This window comes from Lutra lutra, chromosome 13 (assembly GCF_902655055.1).
Source record: "Lutra lutra chromosome 13, mLutLut1.2, whole genome shotgun sequence".
In the NCBI taxonomy this organism is placed as follows: domain Eukaryota; kingdom Metazoa; phylum Chordata; class Mammalia; order Carnivora; family Mustelidae; genus Lutra; species Lutra lutra.
This window is the reverse complement of record NC_062290.1, coordinates 4,528,293-4,549,403: the sequence shown is the minus strand read 5'-3', so window position 1 is coordinate 4,549,403 and position 21,111 is coordinate 4,528,293. Positions and strand designations below refer to the sequence as shown.

Sequence of the window (21,111 nt, the reverse complement as noted above, 5' to 3'; positions counted from 1 at the left end):
TAAGAGGAGGTCCCTGTGACGGGTGTCCCTGTAGGAAGAGGGAGAAGATGCCCGAAGGTGGAGGGCAGAGCCAGGCACAGCGCCAGCGCAGCCCACGGACAAGGAACGGCGTGTGCTCTCCAGCGGTCCCAAGCCTGCTATTCTGTAGCGCTTTGCTGCAGTGGCCCCAGGACACTGACACAGGGCATGGTGTGGAGCCACTCTCATCTGGAGGTAACTGGAGCGTGGCCTCTCTCCCGAGCCCCAGGGGCATACCAGGGGCTGGCAGCTGCCGTGGTCGGGAGCAGCACATGGCATGGGGAGTGCAGGCATCTCTGTGCTGGGGTGTCAGGGGCTGGGGGCCAGGCTGGCATGACAAGACTCTGAGGAGAGGTCAGGGGGCAGGGCGGCTTCGTTAGGACATGGGCCCGTCCATGCTTGAGTATCAGTAACTTCTCCCAGAAAGTGGGAGGAAGGGAGGGAAGAGCCGTGCCAGGTGAGGGGGCAGCGGTCACTCAGATCCCCAGGACAGAGAACGTCTGGTGTTCCTACTTGCCCAGGGACCTCACGTAGACAGGACTGGGGAGCGCTGCGTCCTTGTCTCAGAGCGACCCTGTGCGATGTTGGTGCTGTGTGGCCGCTCCTCTTCCGCTGGAGAGCCCCGTGGCACAAAGCTCTCTCGTGGCAGGGGGACCGTCCCCTCAGGGCCATCCTGCTCCAGGAGCCAGCAAACCAGGGCACACAGCACATGTGGGGGCAGCATGGAGGCCCCTGGGAGGGCTTGGCAGGAGGCAGACAGAGAGGAGAACATGGCAAGAGCTAGTCCTGTGGTTTCTGTGGGAGGTAGCTGGCAACTATGGGAAGCAGGCCTAGGACTGGCTGTTTGAGTAATCTCAGTGTGCTCTGGGCGTGGCAGCTAGTTGTCTGGTGCCGGGCCTGGGGTGACTAGGGCAGGTGGGCATCCCCCCACCCCAGCCCACCCTACAAGGTGGGTGTGGCTCTGCATGGGTTGGTTTGCAGGTGAGGCAGCCCCAGGGCATCCTTTACCACCTCCAGGCAATGGTGAGCCCTGGGAGTCTCTCCCGGGTCAGCGTGGCCCATCCCAGCCTCAGATCACAGAAAATAAAAGACCATAAGGAAGGGCCCCAGGGGAAGCCTCAGGCACTGCGGGGCTTGGCTGAGGAGGTGTGGTGGGCACAGGCGGCTTCTATCCAAAGCACCCCAGCAGCTCCAGGGTCTGAGCTCAAGGTTGCCGATTTCAAAGGCCAAGGTCATTGATGACCTCGGCCGGAGGTCCAGCAGGTGAGTGGAGAGAAAGAACAGACAGGGGATTTGCCCGAGGCATCCCCAACATTACCCACGTGGGCCAGCAATCCTCCGCGGACTCTGCAGACCGCTGGTACTGGCTGCCCTGGGCCTGGCCCATGCTGCATGTACAGCCACAGAGATGAGCTGCATGTGGTCCCCACACTCCTGGTGGAATCTGCTCGTGGTCTCCCCAGCTCAGCCCTGGTCAGCAGAGAGGCCTTCCTGGAGGAGATGGCACCTGTGCTGAGTATGAAAGTGCTGGGTAAGATGGGAGAAAACTCAGTGTTACAGAGGCTTTCCTCCTGGGCTCTGTGGACCTGGGAGATCATAGAGGCTGGTAGTAAGAGCAGCCAGGTGGCACTCCATGGTGGGACGGGTTGACGTGAGAGATGGGAAGGGCTGAGCAGGGACTGGTCAGCCTAATCACCCCTTTAAGTCTGGCTTACAGAGGTGTTGGCTGCCTCCTACAGGACCTGGGAACATTCAGCCCTCTGAAGTCTGCAGCAGCATGCTCTGCATGAAGGATCACCGTGCTCAGTTCAGCAGGTTGTCCACTGTACAAGGGTCCCAGTGAGCATGTAGCCACACTGAGATCCAGTCTGCGCTCACTGTCAGGGCCTTGGCCTTCACCAGCTGGGTGAGCCTCAAAATCCCCCGGCCCTCCCTGAGCCCCACAGAGGAGCTGGGAACAAGACGGTCTCCAGTGATCTTAGGAGCATAGGGTGCAGGGGACGAGGGAGATACGAGTGCAGCAAAACCCAGGATGGCCACGTGAACTTGGACCCACCCAGGCTGAGAGGGGTCTGAAGAGAAGGAAAATCCACGTGCACCATCGGCAGGACCGCAGGTGCTCAAGAGTTGACCTGGTCTCTGCTCTCGGGCTTTGCCCACATGCTGGTGGACGGCAGCAGGACAGCCCGAGGCTCGATGGATGGACTGCACATTCCCGTGAAGTCTAGAAGTACGGGGAAGCTCCCAGGACACGGAAGTGTCCCCTCCAGCATTGACACCATGAGCTGCTCCCCCCTGGGGTCTCCTCTGTGTGCACCTGCTTGTGCATGTCTGCTCCAGCAGACCTCCGAGGCATCACACCCGCCTATGGGGTCTGAATCTGATGCTACTCTCTGCTCGGGAGCAGGCTGCTGGAGTGCAGGTGGCCTGGCAGACACACAAGCAGGGTCTGGGACAAGCTGGCCCAGGGCCCGGACTCCCACGTGGCTCTCAAATTTGCCAAGGATCGTAGCACTGAAAGACAAGGTCTGTCTGCACTCCTGGAACCCGAGCTCTATGGCTGCTTGAAGAACAGAGTAAAACAGAAGAGAGCTTCCACGCTTAGGCCGAGAGAAATGGGCGATGTGCACTTCCCGTCTTCTGGGACATGCGCTCCTGGGAGCCAACTCAGGCAGCCTCGGGGAGAGGCATGGAGCCAGAAGGGTGAGCCCTCTGCAGATGGCCCTCGATGGCAGACTCAGGAGCAGAAATGACTGTGGCCCTTGTAAGCAGTATCCCCTGCTTACGGCAACAGGATCCAGGAGCCCTGGCCCTCGTGCACCTCTGCCTGGCCGCAGCGACTGGCCCAGGGACAAATGAGCCCATGGTCCAGAGTGTCCCTGGGCAGTGGCGTCGGGATGCTGGGAGGGCAGGACCCAGAACCACAAGGGCCTTTCTCAGAAGTCCTCACCTCTGCCCCTGGGCTGACACTGGGTTTCTCTCTTTTGTAGCCGACTAGGGCAGCCCTTTAGCAAACTGTGCGGCTCGAAAGCCCGAGCCTCAGTTTCTCACCCATAAAGCAAAGACAGCCAAGTTCTCGGGATGGTCACTGGGCAGCATGGCTGTCGGCATGGAGAGTAAGGGGGCGAGAGCGGGTGCACAGCCCCTTCCCACTCTGCTGTCTGGTGGACCTGCTTCTGCGGTGATGACACAGAGCCCCTCCTACCAGCCCCGACTGTGGGCCTCCCATGCTGGACATGCTCAGAGGCACCGCACATCTTGTCGGCCCTCAGCCCAGGTAGGAGGAGTGCTAGCACACCCATTATGCTGGTGGGCAAACAGAGGCACAGAGAGCTGGACAGTTAGTCCCTGGCCCCTGGGCCTTGGCACGAAGGTCTGGGTGAGCAGTGTCGCTAGGGGCAGACCCTTCCCTCCAGGATCCAGTGTCCCCATCTGTGAAATGAGAGCTGTCCCAGCACATGCTTGGGGCCAGGGCTCCCTGATCTGTCCATTTGGATGGCCTTGGCCAGATTCCAAGGCCCCATGAGGGGCCACCCTATAGGGGCCCCAGAAAGGACTCCTTAGGCCTGGGCCTCCGAAGTGCCTGCAGGAGAGCGCTGAGCATTGGCAGGCGTGGCTTGGGGGAGGTGGAGACCAGACTGGAGGCCAGAGAGGGGCAGGGCTCACCCAAGGCCTCTCACCAGGCAACAAGGGGGCCTGTCCTGGGAGGCCAGCTGGGAGCGTGGGGGACAGGCTCTCACACTTCTCTGGTGACTGGGGACTCACTGGGCAGGTGCAGGGCTCAAAGAGGCTTAGCCGGCTCATGAGCGCTAAGCCCCTGGATTGCCCTTGACCCTCCTGTGCACTTGCTACTGCTCTGGTTGCTGGGGAGCACTGGGGGCTGTGAACACAAGTCTCCGCCCCCAGCAGGGCCCGGAACCCTCTCATCGAGGTGCATGGCCCTGGAAGGGACAGTTCCTTTCCCCGTGCCTCAGTTTGCCTATCTGTAAACAAGGGTTCTCACCCATCTTTTTACAGTGGGACATGGACTATCTTGTGAATTCATGCAGTTGTTACAGGTCCCTTAATATTAAATGTTTTACTATTCTCCTGTTTTCGGATTAGATGGATCCGTGCTTGTTGCAGAAACTTCAGATGTCACAAAGAAGAGTGAAGAAGCAGGAAACAGTGGCCTGCAGCCCAGAGGTGGGGAGCAACCCCGCAGGCCACATCCCCTTGTGTCAGCTGTGTCCCATGCCCTGTGTAGGTCTGGCACCTGGGAGGGGCTGGTGGGATCTTGTCTGTGAATCTACCACCTGCTTTCATCCTCCAGGGAAGCATGAGGCCCTGAGGCCTGTCTCCCGGCAGGAGATGGGAGAGATGCCTTGCTGCGTCATCCCCGAACCATCATTGTGAACCTGTGGGTGGCAGATCAATGACACTTGGGGGACCCACCCTCTCCCTCCTGAGAGGCCAGGCAAGCTGGCATGTGCAGGCTGCCTGTCAGCGAGGACAGCTGGGCAGTGACAGCTGGGCCCTGGCAGGCAGTGGGCTCCAGGCAGGGGCTCACCTGCGGAAGGGGACCGGGCTGCTGCCTTCCTGTGGGGTAGCTGGAGGGCCTAAGTGCACGGAGGGTGCCATTGTGGGGCAAGTCCTCCCCACACATTCAGTTCATTGGAGCTACAAGCTCACATTATTTTATTGAAAATTGCTTTAATTAAAAAAAAAAAAAAAAGGCCAGCCCACAAGGCCACATTGCTTCCCTAACTCTTACCATCTTGCAATGAACTTTCTGGACCTGGTCTATTGTCAGAGGTTTTTAGGATGGAAATCTCATGCTTCTATTGAGTAGAAGCAAAACAATCAGGAATATTTAAAGAAAAACAAAAAGCATTTAGCCCTTCTACAGTTATTATCCGATTTGAGGGAAACACACCAATAACCACCCCTGCCCCCCACCGGGCTTATGCACAGTCCCCCGTACCCCAGGCCACCAGTGCCCATGGACACATCAGTCAACCTGGAACAGCCCTTCAGGAAGAGGGGCCCCCCCCAGGGTAGAGCCTCACCATCCCTTTGTTTCTGGCAGCATGTGTGTTGGCCCATTTTACAGAGCAGAACACTGAGACCCTGGGTCTCAGACCCCTTTCCTCTCCCAAGTGCCTTTCCACAAAGTCATTCATGGCACAAATGTTCTAGCATACTGCCTGCTCCCAGCTGTAAACTGAGACGAGGAGCAGGTAATGGGGTGGGGGCCACAGAGGCCAAGGCTTTAATCAGTTCCTTAGGCTTCTGTGCTGGGCGCTTCTTGCCTCTCCAACAGCAGCCCACAAGTTCCTTCCTGGTCTCTTCCACAGGAACAAGGGGAAGCACAGTCCTCTCTGTTTTAGACACAATCCTGGCTTTGAGGTCACACACACAGAGATCAGCTTTGTAGGGGAGGTAAGCAGGGAGGGCTTCCTGGAGGAGGCAGCCAGCGCCCGAGGGCAATGAGGCACCCGACGGACCTGGTCCAGGCACTGCTCCCAGCCAGGACACGGAGAGGCAGGGGCAGGTGGGGAGGGGGTAAGTGCAAACTCCAGTGGGGCCTGTGTGGCCTCCTCTGTGGCACAACTCCATCCCTCTGAGGTCTCAGGAGGGTGACACAACATTCTCTGTCCCTCGGATGGGAACATTAAGGCCCAAGGCACGGCGGGAGACCGTCAGAGGTGAGGGGCTGAGGTTTCGGGCAGGGATTGAGGTTTCGGGCAGGGGTTGGCCCAGGCAGTGGGTTTACCCAAAGCACTTGAGTTGAGCCAAGTGCTTTCCCTCCTAGGCCTCAGTTTCCCTTCCTGCACACAGTTAGTGTTGCTGGGCTCTCCAAGAGGCCCCAGAATCAGTAGACAGGGCAGTTCAGCTCGTGACTCCTATAAGCTGTAGACTCCCTTCCAGAACCAACCCCAGGGCCTCCTGCTGCTTGTGGAGATGGCTTTGGTGGCAAGTGTGTGCCCTGACCCATGATGAGGGACATGGTTTCCCATGGGAAATGGCAGAGGTCATGGGCCATCCTTAGCTGTCTACTGGTACAGAAGGAGGCCAGCACCACACTGAACACCCAGAACATGCAACCAAGCCACACACCAAGAAAAATGTCTGTCCCCGACCTTGATACCATCTGTACAGGCTGAATTGTGTCCACCCACCCCCCCAAATTTAAGGGCTGAAGTCCTAACCCCTAGTACCCCAAACATGCTGTATTTGGAGACAGCATCTTTCTCCAGGTGACCAAGTTACAAGGAGGTCAAAAGGACTGATGTTACTCCAATAAGATTGGTGTTCCTATAAAAGAGGGGAAATTTGAGCACAGAGACAAAAATGTACAAAAGGACTGCCAGCCACGTGAAGTCTGAGATGGTGCTGCCACCAGCCAAGGAACTGTGGGAACCCGGAGAGAGGCCTGAAACAGATCCTTCCTAGTCCCTTTGGGTGGGTGGGGGGGCTCTGCTGACACCTGATTTTAGACTTCGGGCCCCCCAGAACCCCGAGAGCACATTGCTATTATCCTGGGCCTCAGTCCACGGCCCCTTGTTACAGCAGCCCCAGAAAACATGCACACCCTAAGTGGCCAGGCTCAATTCAGCATTTTGGGGTCCGGGAGGCCATCCCGCCTCCCCTCCAGCCCTGTGTGCAAGTCCTGGAGATGGGCTAGGGGGCATCTGGAAGGGAATTCTGGGGCTCCAGTCCCCTGGTATGGCGTGGAGGAGCCCTGAGGACTCACCTGGCTTCCCTACGTGGCAAATGGGAAACACCTGCTTAGTCAAGGGAATCGAAGAAACTCATCCTATGTGGTCCACAGGTCTGAAGTGGGAAGCGGATATTATGGGGCAAAAGCAACTCCCACCCAGGAGAGGGGTGTGCCCCTTACATATTCTACTGGGCTGGGAAAGCAAAGGTGCAGGGCAGTCGGGTGGGGGCGGGGAGCTGCTCTGCTGAAATGCTACTCTGTGGTCCCAGGAGAATACTCACCTCTTTGCTGCCACCTGCCAGGCCCTTCCGAGCCAGTCCTGTCCACCTGGGCCAACTTCCCAGACTTCCTGAGTCAGCCACCGGACTTCTGGCTGTTCCTCAAGCTTAACCTCAGGACCTTTGCATCTGCTGTTCTTGCTGATAAAGAAGCTTCCGCCTTCTCTGCAGGGCGACAAACCTGAGGGGCAGCAAGCTTACTCAGGAGCGGCCTGAGCCACCCAGAGCCCCCTCAGATCCTGTGTCGGTGATAGGAGAGCCCCCTGGGCGGTTGCCAGGGAGGGCGCGGCGACCGAGCTGGGCGGGGTCTGGGGAGAGGAAGAGGCGGGCCGCAGCTCTGGACCCAGCCCGGTACCACGACCCAAAGTAGTTGAGCTGGAGGGGGAGAGCTAGGAGAGGGCAGTTCCCCCTCATGTGTAAGTGGGGGCACAGCCAGAGCCCAGGGATCTGAATGTGCCCCCAGCACCCGGGGTTCCTCAGTGAAAACCAACACCATCGAGCCCTAGCTAAGAGGGCCTGGCTCACGGTGACACAGATGGGGCAGCCACGTGCCCCTCACGGAGGACACCTGGCCTGGGGGACCGGGGTGTTCGGAGGGGCGGGAGCCGAGGGCAAAGCCCTTGCAAGGCCCTGGAGCGAGACTTCCTGCACAGCCAGCTTGGCCCCTTGGGGGTTGGGGCTCCCGCGGGGCCGGCCACGCCCCCAGACCCATGGGGAGGGGCCCCTGGAGGGCGTGTCCAGGGCTGCCCCGCCCCTCGGGCTTCGGCCCCGCAGTCCCCGCAGAGCGCCGCGGAGCGCAGGGATGCCCACGGCAGCCGCGACCCCTCGCCGTAGGGCGAGGCCCGGGGAGCGTGCGGGGAACGAGGAGCCCGTCCCGGGGAACCGCACAGGTGAGCGCTGGGGCTGCGGGCCGCGAGTGGGGCTCTGCACCCATTTCACGGACAGGGAAGTCGAGAGGCGGGCGGCACGGCGGAGGCGGGGACGGGGTGCGCACAGCCGTGGGGGCAGGAGCACACAGCCGGGAGAAGGGGCGCACAGCCGGGTCCGGGACGGCCCCCAGCGCTACACCCGCCAGAGAACGAGCCTCCCCGACCCACTCCGCTAGCAGAGCCGGCGCCCCAGCAGAGCCGAAGTCCGGCTGCAGGCGGTCTGAAACTAGGCGGCCTGAAACCAGGCGGCGGCGCCCAGCCGCCCACCCGCCCAGGTGCGCGCCCTCTCCCGGTGCGGCGCCAGCTCCTGGCCGGCTGCTTACGGGGGAAGTCGGTGAGGCGGACGTGGGGAACCTGCCTCGCTTTGCGGGGAGGTGCCGCTGGCTGTCCCCCCTCCCCCACTTCACAGGTGGGGAAACTGAGCCAGGAGGGGAGGACGCCTGCCCGAGGTCCCGCAACTGCGGGGCCCGGCATGAGGTCCGGGGTCTCCGGAAGGAGGGAGGGCTGGCAGTTGGCTTACTTTGTGATTGATTTCGAGAGTGTTTTGATGAGGCTTCCCCGTCGTGCTTGGCTGAGGTGTAGGAGCTCCTCCGAAGGCGCAGGTTTGAACGCTGGCTTTGCTGCACGACTGCGTCTGAAGCCTAACCCTCCTAGAAGCAGCAGCAGATGTCCCAGAGCCTCCCTTTAGTGCGCGCTGCCCCTCTTCTTTGAGCCTGAGGGTCTCTGCACAACTGTGCCCCAGGCCAGGTGAGGGATGGGGCTCTTCCCACACGTGGAAGGTAAACCTGGAGGATCAGGCTGGCCCAGGTCACACCCCCTGGGGGCAGCCCATTCAGGCCTAAAACAATGACATCTGCCACTCTGGAGGGTCACGGGCGGGCAGGTTCTTCTCAAATGGGGAAACTGAGGCTCAAGAAGGTAAGTTGCCTGCAGAGCGGAGGTGCTCAGCTTTGGGAGTGGGAGCTGAGACCTGCCCCTGGCTGGGTGAAGGGGGTTTATTTTCTTTGACCCCCTCACACCCCATCCCCTCCTGCATTTGGTGCTTTGCCGCTGTTGCTCTATTCCGTGGGGACCCTGTGGCTTTGTTGCCGCACTACCAGGGAGGTGGGTGTTGACCAAGAAGGGGCTTGCACAAGCCTAATTTAGGACTGGGACTGGGAAGGAGTCCCTGATGTGTTTGCATACAAAAGACTACTGAGAACTCTGCCTGGGGCGGGGGGCAGGGAGGTTTCTTAGAGGCCAGTCCCTGCCCTCTGGCCAGCCCAGCCCAGCTCCACCCCTGCTTCTGATCAGTTACCGCTCAGCTCTCTCCTGGATGTGAGCCTGGGGAGGGGGCACTCCCAGCCCATAGGAGTCCTTCCCCCACATTTGGGTTCCGAAGCCCCCTCTGACCTGGGATGTGTCTCTCTGCCTCTCGCCTCAGTTTCCCCATGTGCTGAGTGGTGGGCATGGTATACCTGCCCCATGCTTGTGGACGGGCCAGGTGGAGTTGGGGGGCCTGTGTGCCCGCCCTGGCCATGGTCGTTCTGCTCCCAGGTAACAGGTCCATCCAGACTCCACCATTCCCCTGCCCCGTGGCCTTGGTCTTTCGAGCTGTGAAGTGGATTCCCTCTTGTTCCTGTGGGGTTGTGAAGGGATGTGGGGGGGGGGGGTCTTTTGGAGACATTTTGGCACTCCCTTAAACATAGCAGTGGGGGGTGTTTTTCCTGTAGTTGTAAAATGGACACATCGCTCTGTTCTCCTGAGACTAGGTGTTGAAGTCCAGCTGTGTCCTGGGATCCGCATTCTTCCTGCATCACCCATGTATGGCTGCTGAAGGGCAGGTGTGCGGGGAGAAGCTGGCTCAGAGGAGGGGCTTACATTTTTGTGGAGTGGCTGCCTGGGTGCCCAGCCCACCATGGAGGCCGCCCTTCCACTGCCCATGGCCCCTGCCGGCTCTGGCCCTCGTCCCTGAGCAGCTCCAGCAACTCCCTGATGGAGGAGATTGTATAGGACTGCAGGAGGGACACAGGGTTCCAGCAGCCGGAGGTGCCCCCACTCCCGGACCTTCTGGAAGGCCTTGAGGGAGGGGCCTGGGAAGGGGCAGCAGGAGGACCCAGGATGGTGAGAGCATGCCCTGGGCGTCGCTCCTGCTGCCCTGCTGCACAGGTGACCCGTGCCCTTTTCATGAAGGAGAGACTGAGGCCCAGGGGGAGACGTGGGAATCCAGATGTGGCCTGTGTTCCCCTGCAAGGCCAGCTTGGCCTCCTGCCAGGTGTGGGCAGCACCTCGATGTTCTTCCCTGAAAGGGTTGGAGTCAGCCTGGTTCTGCTCTGGAAGGCACTGTGTATTCCGCTGGTGTGAGGTCACCTGCCAGCCACCAGGGGAATGCCGGGATGACCTGGTCTCCACCGTGGCCAAGGTCCAGGCCTGCCCCCCCCTCCCCCCCGCCATGGGGAAAGAAGACCTGCTCTGAGAGGGCGGGTGTCTTGCCTGAGGACACACAACCAGGGCTATGGGCCTCCCACGTGTGGCTGTCCCTCCTGCTGGGATCGTGGGGGTCCCACCCTCCATAGAACACCTGTGTGTGCGCAGGTCACCCTTTTAAACTCTCCTCCTGGGGTTTCCCTTTCCATTTGAGGGCAACAGACTCAGAGCAAGAAGCAAGTCCCCCGTGGCAGAGAGACCCAGGCCCTTGGTGGGCTGGCCCTGAGGCTGGCCTCCCCATCTCCCATGATCCTTTGGCAGAAGGGGGGTAGGTAACTTATTTACCTGGGCCCCTGTGGGTGAGGTCAGGGTTTGAGGGCAGCATGGTCTCCAGGAAGAAGGATGAGAGGGGTGGGCCTCTGGTCCAGGGTTCCAGATAAAAGATTAACAAGAGAGGCTTGTTCTCCCACTGGCCATGCGGGCTGGGCTGGGGAAGCGCCAGGGTCAGGCCCTGCCCCCCTCAGTGTGCGAGGGGGTCAGGGGCTGAGGATGTGGGCAGTCCAGCGCAGGTCTGCCCTTTACTGTCCAGGGAGCCCACAGGTTTGGTTTGGGTTTGTGTCTTCTTTGCATCAAATCCGTTTGCTGTGTTTTTCCTCCTTTGAGATGTATTTGAACATAGTAGAAAAGAGAGAGGGATCATAAAGAGCTTGAGGAGCGAGATGGCAAAGGCTGAGGGGTGCAGCTTCCAGTGTCTGGGCCAGTGGCAGGTGGAGGGCCGGCCTGGCCGCTGGGTGTCTCTGTGGGTTTTCAGCAAGGATGGGGAAAGATGGGATTTGCCTCTTAGACATCAAGGCAGGGGCTGTTGGTGGGGTAGTGAAAGGGTGGAGAGTGTCCTGGGGGTCTCCGGGCTGGGCAGAGGCTGGGTTTGCAGTCTAGGGGATGCGGCCGCTGGAGCCAGCTGGCCCAAGTGCCAGGCCTTGGTGACTCAGGACGTGTTGGGGGGCCAGGGGGGCTGGGGTAGGTAGGTGTTTCGAATCCCCAGTAGCCCTTTGGCACCTTGCCGCCTCCCAGCTCTGGCCTGGCTGTGTGTCACCAGTGGAAAGGTCTTGGGACCCTGCCAGTGGACACCTGGGGTGCTGGGTGGACACAGTGGACCTCAGCTTCCTCGTCTGGCAAATGGGCTCAGCCAGGGAAGGGATGCAGGAGAGCCCGTAGGAGCCTGGGGCTGGGAGGTTGGCTTGGGTACCACAGCCTGGAGGGTCAGAAGAGGCATTGCCCCCTCCCAGGGCAGAGTGTTAGTGAGCTCCAGGCATGGCTCTAAGGTTTCCATGGGGCGGTCCTCCTCATGACCCTGGGGGCAGGGCACCCAGTTTCGCAGATGGGGACATAGAGTCTGAGCAAGGACCTAGGTCTGGGAGACGGTGGAGCAGAGTCCGACCCCATGGAGGGGGCCTGAGGTTTGGGGGCTGGGGTCTTCCCCACAGGGCAGGACCACCCTCCTGCTTGTCCACATCCCATCCAGGCTCCGGGATCACGGAGGCCTGAGCGCCCAGCCTGGCCCCTCTGCAGGGTGGGCTGTGGGCAAGGCTCCTCATCCTCCCCTCACTTACCAGGATTATTTCCTCAGGCCTAGGTTTTTAAGTGTTCAAGCTGCGCACTCGTGCTGGTGGCATAACTCCCAGCCTCTGATTGGTCTGAGCTCCCCTCCCTGTTGGGAAATGCAGAGTCTGAGGCCCCAGGGCTAGGGTGGGGGCCAGGACTCTCCTGGAGCCCTGCTGCATGTTCACAGGGTGAGCCCCACATCCTTTTTCCCCATCTTGCGTTGGGGGTGCGCCATGGCGGGCCTGCAGGTCAGCGCCACCCCCGCACTCTCCCATCCTCACTGCTGGGAGCACTTGGGGAGGAACATTGCGGGGTGGTGAAAGCTGGGTTGGGTATCTTGGCCACCGGAACTGGCCACAGCTCAGGATGTGGCTGTTGGCAGCGGGCCCTGCCCCCACCCTGTGCACATGCCCGGGCGCACTGTGTCCCAATGACAGTGCTGGTTTCCCTGATGGGGCCTCGTTGTCTGGGGCAGGCCCCCTGCCCAGCCAGCTGCCACACTGACAGGTAGGTCCCAGGCCCAGAGCGGCAGAGTGACAGGGTCACCCAGCTGGTAGGGTGGGGGAGTGCGCTGCAGAGCAGCCTTGCTGCCTTGATTCCTGGGGCCGGCAGTGCAGGCAGGCAGAGCCCAGGGGTGGGGGTCTGGAGGGCCACCTGGTTACATGCAGCCTTGTCGCATGCTGGGGGCACTCTCCCTGGGGCTTAAGTTATACTTAAGTATACTCAGACATACTCGCAGAGTTGAAGGGATTTGTTATCACGCCTCACGCCTTCTAGCCTGACCCTGACCCTGGACCTTTCACTGGTGGCTTCATTTGGGGTTTTCTTGAGAAAGTTCTAGCTGTTCAGACTGGGTGCTGGTGGGGGGGTGGGCAGACCAGGGCGAGCACCCCCGGAACTCAGCTGCCTCCCTTCCCTGAGGGCCAGGGCCTTGCAGGGCGGTACCAAGGAAGCCACTGAGCACAGAAGAATGCAGAAGTGACAGGTCTAAATTGGGCACTGGGAAGTGTTGGCTGCAGGGTGACCATGTGGCCGGCCTGTGGCCCATCTACCCTTCCCAAACCCCCCTGCCCAGAAGGACCGCATGAGTCCAGGTCCACCGTCCTGGTGGAGGTCCCAGGCTTGGGCCTTCTTCCGTCCATTCATGAATGCATGGCCGGCTGTCCAGGGAGAGGTTGGTCAGTTCAGAGCTCACTCCGGAGTCTGGGTATGTGTCCCACTGGGCACCCCACAGGGTGGGTGCCAGGTCAGCGCCCTTCCACCCCCCACCCACCTTGGTAGGCTAGTCATTTTACCGTTGACGCTGCCAACGGCCCAAAAACAATGCCTCACGTTTCAAATGTGCATTTCTTTGATTGACATAAGTCTTTTCCTGAAATTGTTTTTTTGCTTTATTGAGAGAGAATTCATAGATGTGATTCATTCTTTGAAGTATACAGTATTTTTTTAAAGATTTTATTTTTATTTATTTGACAGATAGAGATCACAAGTAGGCAGAGAGGCAGGCAGAGAGAGAGGAGGAAGCAGGCCCCCTGCCGAGCAGAGGGCCCTATGCGGGGCTCGATCCCAGGACCCTCAGATCATGACCTGAGCCAAAGGCAGAGGCTTTAACCCCCTGAGCCACCCAGGCGCCCCTGAAGTATACAGTATTTAACGTGTCTGGCAGATCTGGGCAGCCCTCCCCACGGTCCGCCCCAGGACATTTTCATCACCCCAGAAAGAAGTCATGCATGCTGCAGCAGTGTCTCTCCCACCCCGGCTGATCCACTCTCTGCCTGAGGATTGGCGTCATGCGGGAGGTTCATAGAAATGCAGTCCGACCACGTGAGGTTTTGTGGCCGACTGGGCTGCACGGTGGGTCAGCGCCTCTGTCCTTTGATATTCCCTGTGTGGCTTGTTCTGTGTGCCATTTATCCGTTCATCAGCGGGTGGGCGGGAGGGCAGTTTCTAGGTTCCAGCTGTTGTGAACAGTGCTGCTGGGAACGTGTGTGTACAGGTCTGTGTGGATGTGTTTTCCTCTCCCCGTTCTGTGGCTGAGCGGGGCGTGGCAGCATCACACGCTGACTGTCCGTGCGCGTGCTGGGCCCCGCTAGGGCCACTGCCCACCTGCCTTCCCGCCTGCCGCGCGGGGCTCAGGTTCCCACAGCCCTGGTACACCTGTCCCCCTCTGTCTCATGGACAGACGCTTGTGGAGGAGAAGCAGCATCTCCCTGATCTGATTAGCGCTTTCCTGAAGGTGAAGGACGCTGAGCATCTTGTCATGGGCCACTGGTACATCTGTGGAGAAATGTCTATCCGATCCTTTGCCCACTTTGAAATTTAGGTCCCTTCTGTAATTCAGTATAATAATTTCTGCAGGGCACCTGGGTGACTCAGTCAGTGAAGCGTCTGCCTTCAGCTCCGGTCGTCTTGGGGTCCTGGGATCGAGCCGCGCATCAGGCTCCTTGCTCAGCGGGGAGTCTGCTGCTCCCGCTGCCTACAGGTGAATAGTGTCATCAGGCATCGGTTGCTGGAGCACTGTTCTCGTCCCACTGAATCGTCCTGGCACCCTTGTTGAAACTTGCTTCACTGGGAATACGAGTTTATTTCTGGGCTCTCAGCTCTGCGCCACTGGCCTCGATGTCTGTCCCTTTGTCACCGTAGCTTTGTGGAAACTTTTGAAAGTGTGAGTCCTCCAACTTTGTTCTTTTTCAAGATCATTTTTGTGTGGGCTGCTGGGTCTTCTGCAATTCCTTATGAATTTTTGGACCAGCCTGTTGGTTTCTAGAAGGGCGGCAGCTGGGACTCTGGTAGAGGCCAGGCTGCATGTGCAGATGAGCAGAGGCGAGCGTCCATCACCCTGGAGTCTGTCTCCCTGTCCGCAGGCACGGGTGGCTTCCCTTCATTCAGGAACTTTATTTCCACCAACAATGTCTTAGAGTTTTCATGGTTTAAGTTTTGCCCTTATTTTGTTCAGTTTATCCTACAAAAGAAAGTGGGATTGCCGTCTCCGTCTCACTCCAGGCTGTTCACAGCCGCTGTACTGAAATATGGCAGATTTCCGTGTGTCGGTCTTGTCTCCTGTGGCCCCATGGGAATTCTTATTTGTTTCTGTAGGTTTTTACTAGATTCCTGGGGGTTTTTCTAGATCCAAGATCATGTCATCGGATGAAGAAGTTTTCCTTCTGCCTTTTTGACATGAATGTCTTGTATTTAATTTTTTTAACTGATTGCCCTGCCTCTGGTTTTTGAGGCATTTGTTTTTCTTTTCTGCTTGACCTGTACTTCTCTGTTGTGACTCTGGGTGCTGTTGTTGATACATAAGGGTGGTCTGTAGGGAGAGACCCTCCTGCTATGCCAAGTGTTACTTCTGGGCCCCTCCCCATGGTGTCAGCCCCCTCTGCAAGATCGGTGTCCCCACGGGAAAGTGGGTATGAGGATTCCTTCTTGCTCTCCTCTGGGATGGCTGTGGGTGCTGAACCGGGCTGGGAGTGAGGGTCCTTCTTTTTTTTTTAGTTACGTGAGGGTCCTTCTTGATCGGAACATTCTATCAGAGCTGCATTGCTGGTGGTGGCGGTGACACTGCTGATGGTCATGTGCACACAGGAAGGCCAAGCACTGTCCAGCCTTGCCGTGCCTCAGTTTCCCCATCTGTGAGGGAGTGATGGACTGCTCTGCTCATGGGAGCGAAGCACCCATTAGGTGCCCAGGGTGTCTCAGCTGATCCGGGAGTGAGCCCCCGCTCCACGAAGTGCACAAAGCCTAAGGGCCCCTGGCTCACCTTCTGCCTCACACTGCAGCCTGTGGGCCCCCCCAGGTTCTCAGTGGGGCCGAGCACTTGCAGCCTGGCGGAGCACAGTTAGGGGTGATGACCCCCACGTGGCTGATATTCAGGTATAACTTCAAACGCTCCCAGAAACCTTACCGCTGCTGCTGCTCACTGCTCCCTGGTGATGAAGCCCCACTGATCACACCACCGGCCACTAGACACGTGGCTTGTGTGTTAGGTGTTTTACGTACTGTGGTCCTACAGTAAAGGGAGCTGGAGAGGAGCAGACGTTGTTGGGAAAGTCACAGGTAAGGGAACTACGCGGATAGTTCTGTCCTGTAATAAGTCCAGCATCAGTGGACCTGAGCCGTTCATCCATGTTCAGGGGTTGCCTGAATTTGCCTTTGTTGTCTTCTGACACAAAGTTGTGTTTTCAACACTGAGGTCCTTGGAGCCTCCAGAGATCGCTTACTGTGGGACCCACTCTGCCTTTATCTGTGGCCACCAGCCGGATGGCCACCACCACGCTTGGTAGCCTGGGTCGTGACACTTCTCCAGAGTGTCACGTGGCTAGTGGGGCTTCTGCCCATTAGCACTACCCTGCCTGCCAGCGTGTGGTCCTCACACCATCTCTCCTTTTTTCTTCCCTAGGCGTGTGCACACATGTGCAGTCACCACCGAGGGGCACCCTCCAAGTTCTCCGTGGCAACGGCACTTCCGTGGGGACCATCATTGTGTTCCACTGCCCCTCAGGCCACCAGATGGTTGGGTCTGGCCTCCTCACCTGTGCCTGGAAGGGGAGTGTCGCTGAGTGGTCTTCAGTGACCCCTGTGTGCAAATGTGAGTCCCGCTCCCCCAAAGCCACCCCCCAACTCAGCACCTGCGGGGGGTGGGGGGCTGCCGATCCACGGCGGGGGTGCAGTGGATACGGGTCAGCGTGGGGCCTCTGTGTAGGGTCTACTCCTGGTGCTGGCAGCCCAACAGCCCACATAGGGCTCCATGTCTTCGTTTGCACTCAAGGCCCAGCAGGGTCCTGACTCTGCCCCTGAGGTGGCTGCTCACCTCCAAGAGGTCACTTGTACATTGGAACTAGCGCTCTGTCATTTTTGAAGTGGGCAGCTACGTTTGTTTCATTCATTCGTCCTCTTGTGCATGCACATGGCCGATCGCACTAGGAGGGTGCCATGGATTGTGTGTGTCACGGATCCTCGAACTGGGGGCACTGATGTTCCCAGTTGGGTGAAGAGACGGCTTTCCAGTATTTGAGTTGTATTTGTTGTACAGGGTGTTAATAACACCCAGCACAGCATTTCCCAAAGTGCAGTCATTGTTGTGTTGATGTATGTGCATTGGAGAGGGCTCCGTGGTCAACACAGATGGGAAAATGCAGGAGTCATAAGCTGCAGCACTTCTCAGAGCCTTTAAAATGCTCATGTGCTGGATAAATGTCTGATAAGGAGGGTGCCTGTCAGATTAGACTCCAGGAGACAGGAAACCTAAGAGAACAGGTTCACCAAGCTTTCTCTTGCCCGTGGCCCTCAGGAAGGGCATCTCATGTGGCGCCCCTTGTAACAAGGACCCAGGCCTCTCTGGGCTGCGGCTCGGGGACATGGCCCAGCCTGGAAGCACCTGTTCCTGCCAGGCAGGGCAAGGAAGGCCCTCAGACAGTGCTCCCCACCCTTCTCACCCCCACGGAGCGGAATGTAGACATGCAACTGCAGGGGAGACCAGGAGAGGTCCTCCGTGTGGGTGGGCTGTGTTCAGCTAGGGCAAGAGACGGGGATATGGGGTATGAGCAGTGTCTGTGGCGAGGGAGGATATGCAGTATTGCTCATACTGAGACCCCGGGCCTTGTTTTCCCAGAACACCCTTTAGAACCAAATAGAACCACTTCTCAGCACGTAGCTGGTCACATGGCTATTAAGTGGCAAAGGCCCTTTGACCTTGAGCCCTTCCAGAAAGTGACGGCCCATAGGCCCTTGGAGGGTTGTGCTGGCTTGTGACCTCGTGGAAGCAGGCCATGGGCTGTATGTGGGCATCTAGGGCCCAGGCTGCAGTGTGTGGGCCACCATCGACCTTGCTGTCACAGTTGTTCCCAGTGTGCCACTGTGAGCTCCTACGCACCCTCAAAAACTCTGCCGATACACCCCTTTCTTCTCTCTCTCTTTTTTTTTTTTAAGATTATTTGTTTATTTATTTGACAGAGAAGAGAGACAGCGAGAGAGGGAACACAAGCAGGGGGAGTGGGAGAGGGAGAAGCAGACCTCTTGCTGAGCAGGATGTGGGGCTCGATCCTAGGACTCTGGGATCATGACCTGAGACAAAAGCAGATACTTAACAACTGAGTCACCCTGGCACCCCAAGACATCCTTAGATGGCAGTGTTCCCTGATAGCCCCACTCCAGCAACATTCTGCACAGAACTTGGCCCTAGCCACCAGCACCTCCCTGCTCTCCCGCCATGGAACAGAGCTTGCTGAGAGCCTGGGCAAGCCCCCCACAGGGAAGTAGCCTTGTCTTCCTTGCAGCGGTGCCGCCATACGAGACCTTTGGCTTCAAGGTGGCCGTGATCGCCTCCATCATCAGCTGTGCCATCATCCTGCTCATGTCCATGGCCTTCCTCACCTGCTGCCTCGTGCGGTGCATGAAGAGGAGTGAGCAGCCATCCGACAGGTACGCTGGCCCTCATAGCCCCCAGCCCTCCCTGCTGCCGGAGGGCTCTTCACGGGCCCCTGCCGTCTGTGCTGGGGCCTCCTGCAGGTATGTGGGGCCGCTGGGGCAGCCCTGGCTCCTCAGAGAGCCAAGCTGCAGAGCATGGCCCCACAGCAGTGGGGGGCTCGGCATCCCATGCACATGGGGCTGGACTGGGTGTCCCTTAGGCAGGGCTGGCTCACACCCCACTGTGCTGGGTGAGCAGGGCTGACTGGTGATAGGGAGTTTTGGCGGGCGGCCAGACGCTGGGCCACCGCCACCTTCACCGTACTATAGCTTTGCCTGTGTGTTTCTTTCTTTCTTTTTTTTTTTTTTTTAAAGATTTATTTACTTATTTTTTTGACAGACAGAGATCACAAGTAGGCAGAGAGGCAGGCAGAGAGAGAGAGGAAGGGAAGCAGGCTCCCTGCTGAGCAGAGAGCCCGACGTGGGGCTCGATCCCAGGACCCTGGGAACATGACCTGAGCCGAAGGCAGCGGCTTTAACCCACTGAGCCACCCAGGCGCCCCAATGCCTGTGTGTTTCTTATAAAATATTTACAGGGTGCGAGCTGCCATCTTAACCCTCTGCAGGGGTGCAGCTCGGGGCTCAGTGTGAGCGGCCCTTGGCACCCTCCAGCCCTAGAGCTTCCAGATGCAGCGGCTGTCTCGCTGAGGTCTGGTGTCCTGAGCATCCTTCCCCATCTCTCCCCAGGGCGACCCAGCTGTGGCTCCAGCTGAGAGCCGGGGACTTGGAGACAGTGCCACCTGCCTACCTGGGCCTCAAGGGCGTGAACAACAGCAACAGCGGTGGCGGCGGTGGGGGGCCCGCAGGCCGTCCTGGCCAGGCCCATGACAACTACAGTTTCACTACGTGCGCCTGGGGGGTGTTGAGGGGGGTACCGGGGTGAGGCGGGCCCCCAGCTCAGTCAGAATACCACCACCCCACACGCTGCCCAGGCTTACCTGGACCTCAACTCCCGCCCCTGCACCAGTGGCCGGCCGTCCTTCTCACCCAGGGTCCAGACCCTGTGCCTGATGCCTTTCTCCTGGGAATTCAGACCTGCAGACATGAGCTCCCTTCCCAAGGCCCCAGCAGGACTCCCTGTGTCTCCCCCTCCTGTCTCTCATGCTTCCTACATGTGTGCATATGCTTTCTTTCTTTTTTTTTTTTAAAGATTTTATTTATTTATTTGACAGAGAGAGACCACAAGTAGGCAGGGAGGCAGGCAGAGAGAGAGAATGGGAAGCAGGCTCCCTGCTGAGCAGAGAGCTCTATGCGGGGCTCGATCCTAGGACTCTGGGATCATGACCTGAGCCGAAGGCAGAGGCTTTAACCCACTGAGCCACCCAGGCGCCCCTGTGCATGTGCTTTCTGAGCCATCACAAGGATGTCCTCTTACACCCCGTTCTCTGACTCGGGGAGTCCTGTCGAGGCTGCACGTGGACTGCAGAGAAAGCACCTCCTAGTGTTGCTAGCTTTAAATGCATGCCTTCTTACCCCATGACAAGTGGCACCTGAGGCTGGGTTCCAGGCACCCTAAGTGGGATGGCCGTTGCCATGTGCAGGCCCTGGGCCTGTGGTCCCACAGAGGTGGAATCCTGGGCCACCAGGCTTCTGCACAGCCACATTCGGGCTGCGTCTCCGCGAGGGGCCCCAGGGTGGCATGGGTGCGGGTCACAGACACGGGTTGGGCAGGCATCCCATGGGCATGAGGGCTGCGGTCTCCACGACCTCTGACCCAAGGCCTCAGGGTCCAGGGACGTTCCAGCTGGAACCAGTTACTGCCCTGGGATGACAGAATGGTCCCTAGGGTTTATGTACACTCTGAATGAGCCCCCTTCCTCAGCACCACTCCCAAGTAGCCCCTTCCCACCCTTGGAAGGTGGGCACGCTGCTTCTTGGATCACATACCTCGTACAGGTGAGGGGTCTGAGGCCCAGGCAGGGGCACCAGTGGAGGGACCTCCTCAGGCTTAGGGCAGTTCTAAGCCTGCCTAAGCCTACGGAAGGCCAGGCCCCAGGGGTCTGTCATGGGGGCAGGATGACACAGGTCCCTGCCCTTCCCCCAAGCCTTGTCTCTTTTTCCTGCAGGGACCTAGGTGAGGGCACCAGAGAGCTGGCTGGCGTGGCCCGTGGCGTGGACAAGGACCCCTGGACCACTAGTCCTGCGAGCTCACCCTGTGCCCAGGTGATGGTGCGCGCGGCCGACCTGGGGCGCACCCCGCCTGCCCACTGGCCCACTGCAGGAGTGTCCAGACAGCACATGGCCTACGTCCCGGGGTGATTGAGGCAGAGTCTGGAGCCTACCCTTCATACAGGAGGACCAGGGACACTCCACCACCCAGCCACCTCCGTCTCAACCTGTGTCTAGCTTGCGATGGGTCAGTGAAACCAGCTTCCGGGGTTAGGGATCCCTCACAGAACTGAGCTGGGGACTCCAGAGCGGTGTCCTGTCCCAGGGGGGCCCCTCTGGAGCAGCTTTTATAGACAGGCGTCCTCTGAGCCACCACAGAGTTTCCGGAACCAGATGCAGCCTCCCCACCCAGCTGGCTCCTTTAAAGAGCCTGGGAGATGTTTTTAGCAAATCTCATTTTGCATGGGGTTGGGGGAGAGAGAGCAGGGACTGAGCTGGGGCACTGCTTCTGCTCTATGCAAAGTAGCCACGAGGGGAAAGGGGTGTGAAATACACAGTTCTAACAATGGAGAAACAAAGGTAAAAATCGCTGTCTCGATTT

At 58.9% G+C, this 21,111-nt stretch overlaps 1 protein-coding gene across 1 annotated transcript; it reads left to right on the top strand.

The window, feature by feature from the left end:
* The first annotated feature begins 7,801 nt into the window (after positions 1-7,801).
* SUSD3 (sushi domain containing 3) lies at positions 7,802-21,111 on the top strand. The gene is made up of 6 exons (XM_047700577.1): positions 7,802-7,834; positions 7,945-8,203; positions 16,336-16,524; positions 18,212-18,356; positions 19,089-19,247; positions 20,468-21,111. Exons 1-6 carry the CDS (start codon positions 7,802-7,804, stop codon positions 20,658-20,660), a joined length of 978 nt encoding a protein of 325 aa, XP_047556533.1. The 3' UTR covers positions 20,661-21,111.

Coding starts and splice junctions, on each gene's coding strand:
- SUSD3 (XM_047700577.1), top strand. CDS start 7,802: ATGCCCACGGCAGCCGCGACCCCTCGCCGTAGG. Junction 7,835..7,944: donor CCGCGACCCCTCGCCGTAGG/GCGAGGCCCGGG, acceptor TTTCACGGACAG/GGAAGTCGAGAGGCGGGCGG. Junction 8,204..16,335: donor CCAGCCGCCCACCCGCCCAG/GTGCGCGCCCTC, acceptor TTTCTTCCCTAG/GCGTGTGCACACATGTGCAG.